General features: G+C 33.9%; 1 protein-coding gene and 1 pseudogene across 1 annotated transcript; one reads left to right on the top strand and one right to left on the bottom strand.

The window, feature by feature from the left end:
• The first annotated feature begins 4,448 nt into the window (after positions 1 to 4,448).
• On the top strand, positions 4,449 to 5,491 carry LOC143387178 (glyceraldehyde-3-phosphate dehydrogenase pseudogene; annotated as a pseudogene).
• A 2,555-nt stretch (positions 5,492 to 8,046) lies between these two features.
• Positions 8,047 to 8,991, bottom strand: LOC143387166 (olfactory receptor 8D1-like). The gene has a single exon (XM_076841777.1). It carries the CDS (start codon positions 8,989 to 8,991, stop codon positions 8,047 to 8,049), a length of 945 nt encoding a protein of 314 aa, XP_076697892.1.
• Positions 8,992 to 17,803: the final 8,812 nt, after the last annotated feature.

The following is a 17,803-nucleotide window of genomic DNA, read 5'->3' as shown; positions in this document are numbered from 1 at the left end:
TATATATATATATATATACTTTTGCACCATCACCGCATGCAGGATAACAAACTTTTACTTCAGTCTCAAGAGTGTTCTTTTGACTTCTACAAACAGGCAATAGCTAATCTGAATTTTTGTGATAGTGGATTGTTTTTATTTGCTATAATTTCATGTAACTGGAATCATACAGTATATATTTATTCATTCTGAGCTTTTCTTCATAGGAATTTAGATATCCATCCATGAATTCATCTTTATTGCTTAGTAGAATACTTTTATATGGATATATCACAGTATATTCATTTGTTGATGATCACTTAAGTCATTTGGGGCTATTACTGAAAATTTTGCTATGAAATTTCCTGCTTTACATGGACATATGTTATTTCTTTTGAGCCAATAACTGCAAATAGCTGGGTTGTGTGACAGGTATATGCTTAACTATTTAAGCCACTGTCAAGTTTTTATAATGTGTAAATTTTAAAACTTCAACCATTATGCAAGAGAGTTGGTGTTGATCTATACTGTAGCCAGTAGTTCATTCCATATATTTTGGTATCAATTTTAGCAATTCTAATGTGTATTTTATCCCATTTCATGGTTTTCATTGGCTTTCCCTGCTGACTAATAATACTGAACATGCTTTCATGTGCATTATTGTCCATTTATTTTATTTGTGAAGAATCTGATTAATTTTTTTTCAGTTTATTATTCAAGTTTTGAGTTATTATTATTAAATTTTATGTGAATTTTATAATAGATGAATTCTGTTTATGGACACAAGTCCTCTATCAGATATGTGTTCTATAAATATTACATCCCCAATGTGTGGCTTGCTTTTCCGTATTCTCAGTGTTTTTCCAAGAAAAAAATCTATTTGATTTTGATGTTCAATTTATTGCTTTTATTAAATGCATATTCCTTTTAAAATCCTTTATATATTTTGAAGTTGCAGAAAACTTCCTTCTGTTAGGTTTTCCTCTAAATTTTTTATGGTTTTTGGTTTTACAATTATGCCTGTGATCCATTTTGACTAAAATTCTGTGGTTAGTTTATTTACTTTTATTAGCACTCAGACAGTTGCTTTTTCATGCTGTCAGACTTATTGTATTAATTATTGGGGAATGTAGGGTGCAGTGAGCTTATATAGCTACAATAGAGGTGTGGCAAAGCTGGGTGATTTAGTACTAAGTTTCAAAAAGAGAAACACCATGAAAAAATAACTAGAAGACAATTGAAAATAAAAAAAAAAGTACAGGGAAAATTAGAACTACCACATATTAAAACACTAAAAAAATTGTAAATTAAAAAAAAGTGCTACTACTGCATCAAAAGGCAGGAAGTACAATGAAATATAACATCCAAAATATGATTGAACACATATTGAAATTAAGCGTTTTTTTAGTCAGCATTTTCACTGCTGTGACTTAAAGACCCAACCAGAAAAATTTGGGGGCAGGAAAAGTTTATTTGAGAGCTCATGGTTTAAGAAGTCTGAGTCTATAGAAGACCAGCTTCATTCCTCAGGACTGGGGTGAGGCAGAACATTATGGTGGAAGGGTGTGGCAGAGAGAAGCAGCTCACATGGTGATCAGGAAGCAGAGAGAGGGTCTCCACTTGCCAGACACAAATATATACCCCAACCACACTCCAATGTCCGCCTCCTCCAGCCACACTCTATCACTTCAGTTACCACTCAGCTAATCCCTATCAGGGAATTAATTCACAGATTGGATTAAGATTCTTACAACCCAAACATTTCTCCTCTGAACCTTCTTTCACTGTCTCACATGTGAGATTTTGAGGGTTACCTCACATCCAAACCATGACAAGTATAATATAAAGTAGCATCTAATATAGCTGGAAAGAGAAGGAATCTTTCATTTAGCAATGCTAACAATCTAAAATACCTATTCAGGAAAAGAATAAATGAGATCTATATCTGCACTTAGCACAAGAATGAACTCCAACACTAAATTTTAAAATTGAAGTATTTAAAGTTAAAAAAAAATGCAAGGGGGTATTCCTCTATAACCTGGATGTGTGGAGAGGTTTTCTTAATCTTGTACAAAATCCTAACACATTTAATTTTTTTAATTTTACTACTGAATTTTTAAATATCACCAATAAGAAAAATAAAATCACTACAAACTACTCTGCCTCTTTGTGGTATTTCAAGCTAACTTCCCATGTCTTCATGCTGATAGAGTCTTCAAATGCTCTGACACACATCCTTATTTTATACCTTATTTTATAGTTAGTTCAGTGGGAGATTAAAGTGCCAGTTGCTTAATCTTACCTGGAAACATCTAACCTACAACTGAACTACATATTTTATTTATGTGAACATTTTACAGTAAGATATTAGAAACAATATCAATATTCATAGAAGGATTTTATTATAATTTCCAACTTTATTGAATTACAATAGCATTTAAGTGACTATATTATCCATCCACAAAAAGAAGTTTCACTTTTAAATAATTTACATTACTTATACTGTCAGTAAAATAAAATAAAATCCACATAGGTAGGAGAAAATCTCTGAAAAGGAATGTAAGTAGAACAAATTACCTATTAAAATTAACTATTTAAATTCATAAATCAAAAACAGCAAAGGAGAAATAGCTTTGAATTGTAATATAAAAAACAAAATTTCGAGTTTAAACTATCAGGCCAAAGAAAAATAATAACCTTGTCAATGAATATTATACTCTCCCAGATGGTTTTGTTGTTTTTTTTTTAATTGTAGATTTTCAATGATCTTAAATCACTGAGATAGTTCAACCTTAAAAACTTTAAAAAAAATAAGAGCAAATGAAATCCAAAGAAGCAGAAGAAAGGAAATAATAAAGAACAGAGCATAAATAACTGAAATAGAAATTAATAAATCAATAAGAGAAGATCCAGTTAACCCTAACTAAGTTAAATTCAATTAAAATCAATCAGAAAAGAAAAACTTACTTTATTTTCTGAGGTCAATAGTATCAATAAGTCTGTAACAAGTTCGATTAGGAAAAAAGGGAATATAATTACCACTATCAGAAATTAATTCATAAAAATTATGAAACTTGAATGGACATAAATGCCTCAAATTACAGAACTTAAATATGAGTGGTAAATACACAAAAAACCCACAAACTACCTAAGTTTACTCTAGAGAAAATTCATAACCTAGAGTTTTCCTTTCCTTTTATTTTATTTTTTTAAAATTGAATCAGAAAATCTTCACACAAGGGAAAATCCAGATGCAGATTTCTCTGATAAATGATATTAACCATTTAAGGAAGCAGAAATTTCAACTCTACATGAACACTTCAAGAACTTTCAGGAAGAGCAAATAACTCATTTAACTCATTTCATAAAGCTAAAACCCCTCTGTTACTAAAAACCTGACAAAGATATCACATAATGGAAAACTGTAAACAAATATCCCCCTTGAATAGATGCAAAATTCTAAACAAAACAAATCTCTTAGGAAGATAACATATCATGTCAAAGTAGGGTCTGTTCCAAGAATTTAACAATGTTATGACTTTTGGTAATCAATGTAATCAACAATATTTTTAAAAAAGAAAATATATTTCAAAAATTTAGAAGAAACTTTGACAAAATACAACCTTATTTTCACATTTAAAAAATCCAAACTTCTCAACAAACCAGGAATAAAGAGAAATTTCTAAATCTGATTAAAAAATCTATGATAAACTTACATCAGACTTATGAATAAATGAATGATTTCCTTCTAAAATAAATAATGTCAAAAAGGTATGCCCTTATCACTTCTATTCAATATTTTATTGGAAGTTTCAGGCGCTGCAATGAGGAAAAAGAAAAATGACACTGAAAGGAAGTAAAGCTGTCTGTAGAAAATTTAGCAAAGCCTCAGAACATCTACTATGGTGTATACATTTAGTAAGAGTTTCAGGTGAAGTATTTTTATAATGTGTTTATATATAATAAGTTAATGTGTTTATATATAATAACAATGAGCAAAACAAAATTGAAATAAAAATAAGTTAATAGAGAATCAATCAAGTGAGAAATAAGAATATACCTTAAATCATTTTTTTAAGAATCTCTACATTCAAAAAAGGAAACTAAAAAGTATTGCTAAGGGGAGACCTAAATAAATATTACAGCATTTCCAACCAGGTCTCTGGGTTAGAAATCTCATTATTCAAATGATGACAACTCTTTTCAAATTTATCTTTACATTTAATGCAATAAGAAATTATTCATCAGACTGTGTGCGTGTGTGAGTGTGTGTACAAAAATTGACATCCTGATCCTCAAATATTAATGGAAAAACAAAAGACCTAATATAATCACAATATGGAAAGATGAAAAATAAAGAGAAACAAAACCCAATATCAAGACTTATTATAGGCTCTATGATCTTCCCTGTTTGACAGACAGCCACATCCTCTCTTCTCTTGCAGTGACGGCCATGACCATGAGACATGATGGTGAAGACCAGAGTGAACAGATTTGGTCGTATTGGATGCCTGATCACCAGGGCTGCTTTCAATTATGGAAAAATGGATCTTGTTGCTATCAATGACCCCTTCATTGGCCTCATATCATGGTCTACATTCTCCAGTATGATTTTACCCAGGGTAAATTCAATGGCACAGTCAAGGCTGAGAATGGGAAGCTTGACATCAATGGAAAGTCCACCTCCATCTTCCAGGAGTAAGAACCCACCAATATCAAGTAGGGTGATGCTGGTGCTGAATATGTGTGGAGCTCACTGGTGTCTTCATTACCATGAAGAAAGCTGGAGCTCATCTGAAGAGTGGTGACACAAAGGTCATCATCTCTGTCCCTTTTGCTGATGCCCCCATGTTTGTGATGGGTATGAGCCATGAGAAGTATAACAACTCCCCCAAGATTGTCAGCAATGCCTCCTATGCCACCAAATGCTTAGCTCCCCCTGGCCAAGGCCATCCATGACAACTTTGGCATTGTGGAAGGACTCATGACCACAATCTGTGCCATCACTGCTACTCAGAATACTGGTCCCTTTGGGAAACTGTGGCATGATGGCTATGGGACTGCCTAGAAGAATATCATTCCTGCATCCACTGACTCTGCCAAGGCTGTGGGCAAGGTCATCCCTGAACTGAATGGGAAGCTCTCTGGCATGGCTTTCCATGTGCCCAACCCCAACGTGTCATTTGTGAATCTGACCAAATATGATGATATCAAGAAGGTGGTGAATCAGATATCAGAGAGCACCCAGGGCTACAGGGAGGACCAGGTCATCTCCTAAGACTTTAACAGTGATAACTCACTCTCTCAGCTTCAATGCTGGGGCCAGCATTGCCCCCAACCATCATTTGTCAAGCTCATTTCCTGGTATAAAAATGAATTTGGCTACAGCAACAGGATGGTGGATCTTATGGTCCACCTGGCCTCCAAGGAGCAAGAGCCTCTGGACCATCTTCCCAGAAAGAACACAGAGGAAGAGAGAAGCCCTCAGCTGCCAAAGAGTCCCTGCCCCTAACTCAGTCCCTCAACACACTGAGAATCTCCCCTCCTCCCAATTTCCATCCCAGACCCTGAAGATGGGGAGGGGCTTAGGGAGCCCTACTGTCACACACCATCCATAAAGTTCACTGCACCCCTACCCAAAAAAGGACATTATAAAAATGCTATAATATACAGAAATAGATCCAAGTATTTATGAAAATATTTTTTGGATAACAATGAAAAGGCAATTCAGTGGAAAAAAGGCTTTACAACAATGAGTATGAAAACAAATATGATTATGCATAAATTGAACTTGAATATGCACTTCATAGCATATATCCAATAGGTCATTTACCTAAATGTATAACCTTAACTTGTGAAAATTCTAGAAGATACTTCAGTCAATTTTTGTTACCTGGTTTTAGGCAAAGCTGTGTAGGATATAAATAATCTATACAAAAATATATTGATAGACTGAACTGAATTAAAATCATGAATTTTACCTCTCAAAAGAATGTAAAAAGAATTTAAATACTGCATAGACAGGGAGAAAATATTTCAAACCAGTTATCTCATGAGTGACTTTTTATAGAGAAAATATATAAAGATATAAAGAGTTTTCAAAATAATAGTAAAAAAGAGAATAAAAAGAGATACAAAATATTTGAACAGATATTTTCACTGAAAAAGATCCATATAACATTAAGAAAAGAAGCTTAGCATCATTAATCATAAGGAATATGCAAGTTAAATCACAATGAAACACCACTAACTACTATATGGAGGAGTTAAGCCTAACAATAGTAAGAGTGACCACATCAAATGATTCAAAAACAATGGAGGAATTGACATCCTGAAAAATTGTTATAGAGAATGTAAAATGGTGCAGCCACTTTGGAAAAACAGATTTCATTTTCTAAATCAATAAATGTATACCTAATACACGGTCCACTCTGATGTGCTTATCCATGAGAAATAAAAGCATATAAGCCTATGCTGTCACAAAGACTGGTACACCGCCCTTAAACTGGACAAAAACCAATGTTCACCACTAGGTAAATGAATTTGGTGTACTCATACCATGTAATGTTACTGCAATAATAGTAGATATTGTTACATGTAACAACATGGACAAAATTTAAAATAAATATGTTGGGTAAAATAAGCCCCATACAAAAGAGTAATTACTATGATTTAATTTGTATGAAATTCTTGAAAATGAAAACAAATTTATAGCAACAGAAAGCATCCAGGGGTAGATTACCTAGGGGCACTAGTAAACGTTTAAGGATGATGGATATATTCACCAAATTGACTGCAATGATGGCATTGTGAGTGTGTACATGTCAACACTTATCCAATTGTATATGTTTAATGTAAACAATTTGTACACATTTAATTTGTCTGTTATGCCTCAATAAAGCTATTAAGATAAGAAAAAAAAGAAGAAGTATAGGAGCTGAGCTTGATCCGTTTTTAAATTGTTAATCTTATTTTTACAAGGAATATTGAGAAATGGGTGGGATGCATGGACAGAGACGTTATCCCATGAGTTTCTCCATGGGAAAGCATGGGCCCTGCCAATGGAATTTCCCATTCGTCAGTGGAGGCTGGAAGAGGAACAGAAGGAAACTTAGGCCTTGAGTGAATGAGGTTGTTTGGCATGATCCTTACCTACCCTGTAAGTCATTACCACAAGAAATCAGTTATCACACTGGGACATAACATCTGTAAGTGGAGTAGGAGGAAATGGGGTGCAGAAGAGAATTAGTTAGGCTGCCTTCTAGGAGCATTGATTCAGTCTCTTTGAGATTAAGGAAAATCTATCACCTATGAAATTAAATTTTTTAAAGGTCAAATTGCTTGCGTATTTTGCTAGGATATATATTCCTTTCTGAAAACAACCTCCCTGGCCTACTATAAACTTATTATTTTGCTATTTATGTCTGCTTTTAAGTTTTTATAAAGGTTCATTAATTTGGGAATTAATTGATTCCCCGATTAATCTTCACAAGAAAGATACACAGCAGAACAATAAAAGGGAGAGGACCCACGAGGAGACTTCAAATTAGCAAAGTATATTTGTAGTTTTTGAATTTTTCCTATGATTAAGTGCTAAGATTACTATTGTGTTAAGCCTAATCTGGTAAGATTTACACTGAATGTTACAAAGCTAGTGATGTGAGACAGAAGGTGATGAATGCAAATTTACCCCAACTAAAGGAAAAAAAATTTACTCCAGATTTTCTCAATAGGGAATGAAATAGAATGTGCAAATTAAACTCAGAAGAATATTTTTAAGTAAACAAGTCCAGGCTTATCAAGGACCAATGACTCCTTATATTTTGGCATAGTTTGCTAAAGAAAAAGGAGTGTGTGAGCTTGTGTGTGTGTGTGTGTGTGTGTGTGTATGTGTGTGTGTGTGAGAGAGAGTGTGTGTGTGTTTGCACAAACTTCATAAACTGGGCAACTGTTAGAGGAAATGGGAAAAGGGAAAATTATTGAATGTTAATTTTAAGAAACAGGGAATTTAGTTTTAAGAAAAAGAAGGGGTCAAGTGGCCACCATGATCCTTAGTGATTATGTCCACTAACTCTGGGGTAGGCCACATCTCTTTCTCATTACTTTGCTCAGAACATATTTTACATCCTTATTCCTTAAGCTGTATATCAAGGGATTCAGCATAGGGATCACTGTGGTATAGAACACAGAGGCCACCTTCTCCTGGACCCTGCTGTGGCTGGATGTTGGCTTGAAATACATAAACATGATGGATCCGTAGAAGACCCCAACAGCTGTCAAATGAGAGCCACAGGTACTAAAGGCTTTGGACCTGCTCTCACTTGAGGGTATTCGAAGAATGTTGGTGAGTATGAAGGTATAAGAGATGGCTATGGGCCCAGTTGTTGCCAGCACATTAAATCCACCTATAAGTGTCACCAGAAGCTCATTAAAGTAGATACTAGAGCAGGAAAGCTGTAGGAGGGGAATTATGTCACAGAAGTAATGGTGGATGACATTCTCCCCATGGAAGGAAAGCCTGATCATGGAGGAAGTGTGGGCTACAGCTCCAAGAACTGCCATGATATAGACCCCTGTTACCAGCATGCTGCATGCCTTTTGGGACATGGTGACACTGTAGATCAGTGGATTACAGATAGCTGCATATCTATCATATGCCATGGCTGCCAGCATATAGCCCTCAGCAATAGCAAATGTGCAATAGAAAAAGAGCTGTGTCATGCATCCAGAATAGGAGATAACATTTTGTTCCCATATAAAGTTTCCTAACAGTTTGGGGGTAATAACTGAGGAATAGACGAGATCTATGAATGACAAATTACCAAGAAAAAAGTACATGGGAGTTTGGAGCTTGGAATCAACAGTAATTAGGAGGATCATACCCAGGTTTCCCACTACAGTGATCCCATAGACTACTAGAAACAGGACAAAAAGGGGCAGTTTGAGTTCTGGTTGGTCTGTTAATCCCTGGAGGACAAATTCAGTCATGGTGGAAAAGTTGCATCTGATCATTTTCTCTAGGAAACAGTGTATAAACCTAAGGGGGAAAAAAAAAAGAAACCTTAGAAAGTAAAAAATCTCTGTTCCCATGGTGGGAAGTTGTTTTATTACTAGTGTGACAAAAGAAAAGAAATCCTGATCATCCAATGAGAACAGTTTAATGACTGTCAATAACAAAAGAAGATGATTATATTTTTTTTCATGTCAGATTTGAGTTTCTTTTACTCAAGGAATATTATAAGGTGTATAGAAACAAAGAGCATGCACTATATGATCTTAAAATGATTAGAAAGTATCTGAACAGTTCAAGGCTGCCCCATTTTTATCCTCAGAGACCACCCTAGTGTCTACTATAAATGGGTACTCCATAGTTACAGCTGGAGCTGGAAATCCATCTGACCTCTTCATGGCTAATGCCTGCTGGGATGCTCCATGCTGCTAACACCAAGGTTCAATCGAGTGCTAAGAAAGTAACTTCTGGGGCTGGGGTTGTGGTTTAGCAGTAGAGCTCTTGCCTCCCTTGTGCAAGGGCCTGGGTTGGATCCCCAGCACCACATAAAGATGAACAAATAAAATAACGTTACTGTGTCCAACTACAAATAAAAAATAAATATTTTTTAAAATTAAAGTAACTTCTGGGCTAGTAACATCCTGCCTATGCATTAGGTAGTTGTTTACTGTGGAATAAACAAGAACTGGGGAGAAAATGCATGTTTTAGGGTCACAATTCAAGGTCACAGAGAGAAGCACAGTTACTTTGATGCTCCACGTTAAGGTTTTCAAGTTGATTCTGAAGTTCTGTTATTCAAATAAGAGAGTCTGTTGTCAGGCAATTTTACTTCTCGAAAGAGCTTTGGGATATATTGTGGGTACATCTTAGGACATTGATGAAATAATGGGAAAGAGAAGAACCATCTTTCAGTGGTTCTATCCACTGCATGTTACAGGCAAGAGTAAATTTGTTTCCTCCAACTCCAGTTGTATTGGGTGAACTAATATCCACATGCATTTGATCTAACTAGCTTATTGAACTACAAATTTGCAATTATCCATAAGTAACCCTATTTTACAATGAAAACTTTAAGGAAATGTGGCTTTTCCTAAGTGTACACTTACCTGAATGCTGGAAGGAGTAGAATTGTTGCTCCAACTTGGTTTGTTTGTTCTCTTTCAGTGTGAAATGAATTCACACAGTTGGCTTTATGGAAAATATGCCCCATCCAGTGCCTTGCTGATCTTGTTGGGAGTGTAATTGATGAACACTGAAAATCAAATGGACATTATTGAAAATGAAGAAAAAATAGAGCATCTTCTGGCCATCTCAATGCTTACCTCATGTTCCAGCTGTGTCACCAAGTCACTGTATGACTTTGGGAAAGTAACTTCACCTTTGCTGTCCTGTGAAAGAATGAATTGGGGACGAGGCTTTCCATAGTGTACTGGATCTCTGAAATTTAATGACACTGGGTGAGCAAATATAAGATTCCCTTTCACCTCCATAACATGAACAGCCTTTTCTAAACAAGGAAATATTTTCACTCATTGTTTGTGGGTGTTTGGTCTCCAAGGAAATGAATGACAAGAATATCCTCTAAGAACCAAAGATCCACGGAAGATGATGAAATTCTCCTGAGATACATGGAAGATGATGAAATTCTCCTGAGAACCAGAAACATGATGAAGTCTATTTGCTATTAGATTGATGATGTGCACAGAATGTTGGCATCACCAGTGAATGTAATTAAATTTTTGATCTTACTTTTTGGAAGAAAACAATGTATGTGAAAGATGATAATAGTTCCCACCTAGGATGGTTGTAGGATTACCATAATCAGATGTATAGCATTTTAGCTACAAGAATCTCACTTCAAAAAAGCAAGTATCTCTGACCTCATGACTGAGCTCCAAAAAGAGCATAGTAAACCTGACTTTTAGATTTTTAAATCTATGTGTTATAATTAAAGTTAATTAAAATTTATATTCCTGGGATAGTGAGTAAATATGCTACCAGTATCAATGATGAGCCACTTGTGTTACAACTGGAGTTCTGTGATTTGAATGAATATCCCATATGTATTTTTATTTATAGGAAGAGCTTTAGGATATATTGTGGATATATTATGACTAGAAAACACAATATTGAAGGGGAATAACAGTCAGAAAATTGGAAGTATCTGACTTCAAGATTAATGCAAAGCATTAATACTCAAGAAGGTGACATAAAAAGAATAGACAAAGAGATGAGCAGGACAGAGAGCCCAGACATAGACCCTCATAGATATAATCAACTGATTCTGGATAAAGGAGCAAAAAAAAAATTTAATGGAGGACAGTCTTTTTTTAACAAATGATACTGGAACAATTGCATAATACATGTAAAAAAAATGAATCTAGACACAGGTCTCACATGTCTCACAAAAAACAAATCAAATGAATTACAAATCTAAATGTAAATTCATAAACTCCTAGAAAAATGACCTAGAGAAAATTCTGGGTGACCTTGAGTTTGGTGATAACTTTTAGACACAACACCAAGTACACAATATATTAAAGAGTTAAAGAAAAATAAGTCAAACTTTATTAAAACCAAAAACTTTTACATGTGTATGGATAAGTGCATTACTTTTTATTATTTAGTTTTGTTATTTCTTTTTTTTAATTGATTTAAAAAAATAAATAAATGACAGCAGAATGCATTACCAAAAGGCATTATTTAAAAGAAGAAAAAGGCAAAGTTCAGACTGGAGGAAAAGTCTGCAAAATGCATATCTAATAAAGTGTCAATATCCTAAATTTACATAGAACTATTAAAAAATCAACAAATACTTCAATTTAAAAATGGGCAAAATGTCTGAATGAACATTTTACCAAAAAGAAGATAAAGGGCTGGGAAGTAATCTTATGAAAAGACACTCAAGGTAAGTTATCATAAAATTGTAAATCATTGTATAGACTCTCTTCATCTCACTTATTATATCTTTTGCTGAGAGAAAGCTTTTTAGTTTGAATCCATCTCATTTATTGATTCTTGGTTTTAATTTTTGGCCTATAGTAGTTTTATTAAGAAAGTAGGGGCCTAATCCAACATGATGGAGATTAGGGCCTACTTTTTTTTCTATTAGACCCTAATTTAATTTCTTTCTTTTTTCTTTGTTCAGAATAAAATTGTATTCAAACTAAGGTTAATTTTTAAGCCTGTAAAAAAAAACATCAGTGATGGTTAAGTAAGATTTTAATTTATTTTTTCCCAATATTTTTAAAAATTATTTTTTAAAAATACACTCCAACAGTGGAAGGCATTACAATCCTAATTATACATATAGAGCACAATTTTTTGTATTTCTGTATATAAAGTATGTTCATGTCAATTTATGCCATTATGTACTTTTTTGCATTATACTTCTTAATACACATATATACCACAATTTTTCATAACTCTGTTTGTATATAATGTATGTTGACTCTGGTTTAATTTCTAGGTTCTTGATCCACTTTGAGTTGAGTTTTGTGCATTGCGAGAAATAGAGGTTTAATTTCATTTTGCTACGTGTGGATTTCCAGTTTTCCTAGCACCATTTGTTGGAGAGACTCTCTTTTCTCCAAGGTACGTTTTTGGTGCCTTTGTCTAGTAGAAGATAACTGAAATTATGTGGGTTAGTCTCTGTGTCCTCATTCTGTACCATTGGTCTACAGGTCTATTTTGGTCTCAATACCATGCTATTTTTGTTACTATTGCTCTGTAGTATAGTTTTAGAACTGGAAGAGTAATGCTACCAGCTTCACTCTTCTTACTAAGGGTTGCTTTGGCTATTCTGGGTCTCTTATTATTCCAGATGAATTTCATGACTGATTTTTCTATTTCTGTAAGAAATGCCATTGGGATTTTGGTTGGGATTGCATTGAATCTGTATAGTGTTTAATACCTACAACAACATCTGCTTCTTGGTGTAATACATCATGACTCAACATGAAAATATTTTTAGTTATTAAAAAATTGTAAATCAAAGCAAATTAAAATGTCTGAAATTTAAAATACTGACAACACCAAACACTGTTGAAGATGTGAAACAACAGGATTGCTCATTCATTGCTGGTGGGAATGCAAAAAGGTGGAGCTATGGTGGAAAACAGTTTGTCAGATTTTTACAAAACCAAACATACTCTTATCATGTAATTGAAAAATCAAGCACCTTGCTATTTACCATGATGAATTGAAAATAAGTGTTTACACAGAAAATGCATGTGTGCAGAGGCTTTATTCATTATTATCAATAGTTGAAGGTAAAAGAAAAGTGAATCAATAAACAATGTTCAGTGAGTCCAGACAATGGGATATTATTAGTTGATTTTTAGAAATGAGCTACCAAATCACAATAAGACATGGAAGAAACTTAAGAGCACATTTCTAAGTGGAAAAAAAGCAACTGAGTGAAAGTATACATGTATTTTTATTTCAACTATGGGACATTTTGGAAAAAGTAAAACTATGAAGACAGCAAAAAGATTAGTGGTTGCCAACAACTTGGGTGGAGGGAAGAGAGATGGATAGATTAGCACAGGCAATGAGGCAAATTTGTGTGGTACTGTAATAGCAGATACATGCAATTGTAGACTTGTCAAAACTTGTAGAATGTAGAACATAAAAAGTGAACCCCAATGTAAATGATCAGCTTTAGTTAATAGTAATGTAATATTCACTCATCAGTTTAAAGGAAAATACCATGAAATATATTACTAAAAGGAGAAACTACACTGGTTGTTGGAGGTCAGAAGTGCTACGCAAAATCTCTGTATTCTTTACTCTGAAAAACAAAATCTTCTTGAAATTATACTTCTCTCTTTTTTCCCCCTCTGTGTTTTTGATGTTTCTTTTATTTATTCATCTAGGACACTAAGGAACATTTCAACACTAGGGTTTCTCTTCTTCAACTTATTTAGATTGTTTTCATGCCATGAGATTTTTAAAAATATATTTTTAGTTGTTAATGGACCTTTAATTAATTTATTCATATGTAGTGCTGAGAATCAAACCCAGCCTCACACATGCTAGACAAGTGCTCTACCACCGGGCCACAACCACACCCCCCATGAGATCTTTATCTTAAGGATTCACTTAATATTCAGTGTGGTAAAATTTTGGGAGCTAATACAGAATTTGTGTACAACATGACTGATTTCTTGGCTTACCAATCTGAAAAACAAAACAAAATACAGCAACAACAATTACCACTTCCAAAGCAAATTACAATTAAAATCAGTGAAGTAGAGAGAAGCCATCCTATTCTCTGTTGTTTTTAATTTCCTGGTATTCTGCTCAGGGAATAGATAACTGCTTTATAGTACTTTACTTTTCATGGTCATGTTTATCATTTAAGAGGTTTTTTTATAATCACTTTATTTTTATGAAAATAATGTATGACAACTTCAAAGACATTTAAATGAGAAAAGTAAGTGAAATAGAAGAGAAATAAGGGTCATTTTGTATTCAGCTGATCCCCTCCCACTTGCACACACATTTTGACTGTTTTAAATTCCATGCAACCTATTTTTTAATGCTACACTTAATATTCAGTGGCATGAGAACCAGAATAAGGATTTTCCCAGAGGAGATAAATATATCTAGAAGTTTGGCTCTACACATCTTCTCTATTTTATTTTTCTTTGAAATTCTTATTTATAAAAATTCATTTATTTATTCATCCAATAAATATGATTTGAGCAACTTTGCATCATTTATTGTTTTAGGAATTGAAAAGAAAGATGTACAAGACAGACATGGCCACTGTTTTTACAGATCTTACATTTTAGATATGGTCATATATTACCCAGATATTCTTAGAACTCAGTGTTAAGCTTTAATCACAATGAGTGTCATGAAGGTGATGCATAGGTTTCTATGAATTCATATTCCACAAGACCATATCCATTTTGTTCCTAGGAACCTGAAAGAACACAATTTATAGAACTTAAAGAAACTGCATCCCAGAGAGCATAGAAAATCATCCAATTGTTCAGTGTTATTTTGCAGTTTATTTGTCCAGATTTCCTAAATCTCAGTATAATGGTTTTCTTCTGATATCTTTCAGAGCGAAGAGCCAACATACTAGGGGGACAGTGATATTATTTCAACTTCAATTCTCCTTGCTGTTTTCCACACTGACCTACCTTCTTGTTTGCAGCTTAGTTTTGGTCTCAGTATAACTGCAGAAGAACTCTATTTTGATGTGAAAGCTACTTAGGTAATATATTTCCCTTAGAAATGTGTGACTGTAAGTGTAATTGGGGCCAACCTTAGTCAGGATCCACTTCTTCTTCTTCTTTTTTTTTAACTGATCTTTGATTTCCTTCCTGAAATCTAGAATCAATTTGCTTTATTTCTTGCACATTTTTTCAATAATATGTGTCCATATACAAACAAAATATAGATACTTGTTCTTGAATGGGTGTTTTATTGTAAAGAAGTGATGATTATCATCATGGATTGAATGTATCCTCACCCAAACGGACTCTTCCCATGATTTTCCATAGCTTTGGAAACTCTATCTTTCCAATGGCTGACAGAAAAGCTTTGGAGAAAATTTCCTTCTCTTCCAATTCATATCCAAGCTATCCATAGATATTAATACTTGATCCTCAAGATGTATCTGGAATTCTGCCTCTTTTCACTGCCTTTGCTATATCCATCCTGGCCCATATAATTTTTGTCTTTCACCTGATTCCTGTAATGACTTCCTAACTGTCCTCCCTGCTTCCAGTCATATTCTACCATATCTCATTAGCTGAAGAGCACACTGGGTGATTATTCTCTCTTCTTTTTAAAAATTTTTATTTATTTATTTACATATGGAAGCAGAATGCATTACAATTCTTATTACACATATACAGTACAATTTTTCATATTTCTTGTCATATACAAAATATATTCACACCAATTTGTGTCTTCATACATTAACTTTGGATAATATTGTCCATCACATTCCACCATTATTTCTAACCCCATATCCCCTGCCTTCCCTTCCCATGCCTCTGCCCTATCTAGAGTTTATATATTCCTCCCATGCTCCTGCTCCCTACCACACTATAAATCAGCTTCCTTATATGAGAGAAAAAATTTGTCTTTTGGATTTTTTAGATTGTCTAACTTCACTTAGCATTATTTCTCTAACTCCATGCATTTACCTGCAAATGTCATGATTTTATTGCCTTTTATTGCAAAGTAATATTCCATTGTGTATATATGCCATATTTTTTAAATCTATTCATCTACTGAAGGGCATCTAGGTTGGTTCCACAGTTTAGCTATTGTGAATGTGCTGCTATAAACATTGATGGGACTGTGTCCCTGTACTATGCTGTTTTTAAATCCTTTGAGTTTAGACCAAGGAGAGGAATAGTTGGGTCAAATGGTAGTTCCATTTTCAATTTTCTAAGAAATCTCCATATTGGCTGCACCAATTTGCAGTCCCACCAGCAATGTATGAGTGTACCTTTTCACCCACATCCTCACCAACACTTATTGTTGTTTGTCTTCATAATAGCTGCCATTCTGACTGGAGTGAGATGAAATCCTAGAGTAGTTTTGATTTGTATTTCTCTAAATGTGAGAGATGATGAACACTTTTTCATATATTTGTTGATTGATTGTATATCATCTTCTGAGTAGTGTCTGTTCAAGTTCTTGACCCATTTATTGATTGGGTTATTTGTATTTTTGGTGCTTAGCTTTTTGAGTTCTTTATATATTCTAGAGATTAGTGCTCTATCTGATGTGTGAGGGGAAAATATTTGCTCCCATGATGTAGGCTCTCTATTCATCTCACAGATTGTTTCTTTTGCTGAGAAGAAACTTTTTAGTTTGAGTCCATTCCATTTATTGATTCTTGGTTTTAATTCTTGTGCCACAGGAGTCTTATAAAGGAAGTTGGGACCTAATCACATGTGATGTTATTAGGGCCTACTTTTTCTTCTATTAAATGCAGGGTCTCTGATTTTATTCCTAGGTTCTTGATTCATTTTGAGTTGAGTTTTGTGCATGGTGAGAGATAGGGGTTTAGTTTCATTTTGTTGCATATAGATTTCCAGTTTTCCCAGCACCATTTGTTGAAGAGGCTATCTTTTCTCCAATGCATGTTCATGGCATTGTTGTCTTATATAAGATAATTATATTTTGTGGGTTAGTCTCTGCATTCTCTATTCTGTACCTTTGGTACACCAGTCTGTTTTGATGCCAATACCATGCTGTTTTGTTACTATTCTCTGTAGTATAGTTTAAGGTATGGTATAGTGATGCCACCTGTTTCACTCTTCCTGTTAAGGATTGCTTTAGTTATTCTGTATCTCTTATTTTTCCAGATGTATTTCATGATTGCTTTTTTTATTCTATGAGAAATATCATTGGGGATTTTAATTGGAATTGCATTAAATCTGTATAGTTCTTTGGAAGTATGGTAATTTTGATAATATTAACTATGCCTATCCAAGAGCAAGGTAGATCTTTCCATCTTCCTATCTTCTGTGATTTCTTTCTTTAGGATTCTGTAATTTTCATTATATAGATCTTTTACCTCTTTCATTAAGTTGATTCCCAAGTACTTTATTTTTTTTTTGAGTCTATTGTAAATGGATTAGTTTTCCTCGTTTCCATTTCTGAGGATTTGTCATTAATATACAGAAATGCATTTGATTAATGGCTATTGATTTTATATATAGTTCCTGAATTATTTTACTAGTTCTAGAAGTTTTCTGGTGGAACTTTTAGGGTCTTCTAGGTATAGAATCACATCATGAGCCAATAGTGCCATTTTGCATTCTTCTTTTCCTATGT

Source organism: Callospermophilus lateralis, chromosome 2 (genome assembly GCF_048772815.1).
Source record: "Callospermophilus lateralis isolate mCalLat2 chromosome 2, mCalLat2.hap1, whole genome shotgun sequence".
NCBI lineage: Eukaryota > Metazoa > Chordata > Mammalia > Rodentia > Sciuridae > Callospermophilus > Callospermophilus lateralis.
The sequence above is the reverse complement of the archived record's forward strand: the minus strand, read 5'-3'. Positions and strand labels throughout refer to the sequence as shown.

Bases quoted from the DNA above. Each gene is read 5' to 3' on its own strand.
- LOC143387166 (XM_076841777.1), bottom strand. From the start codon at position 8,991: ATGATCAGATGCAACTTTTCCACCATGACTGAATTTGTCCTCCAGGGA.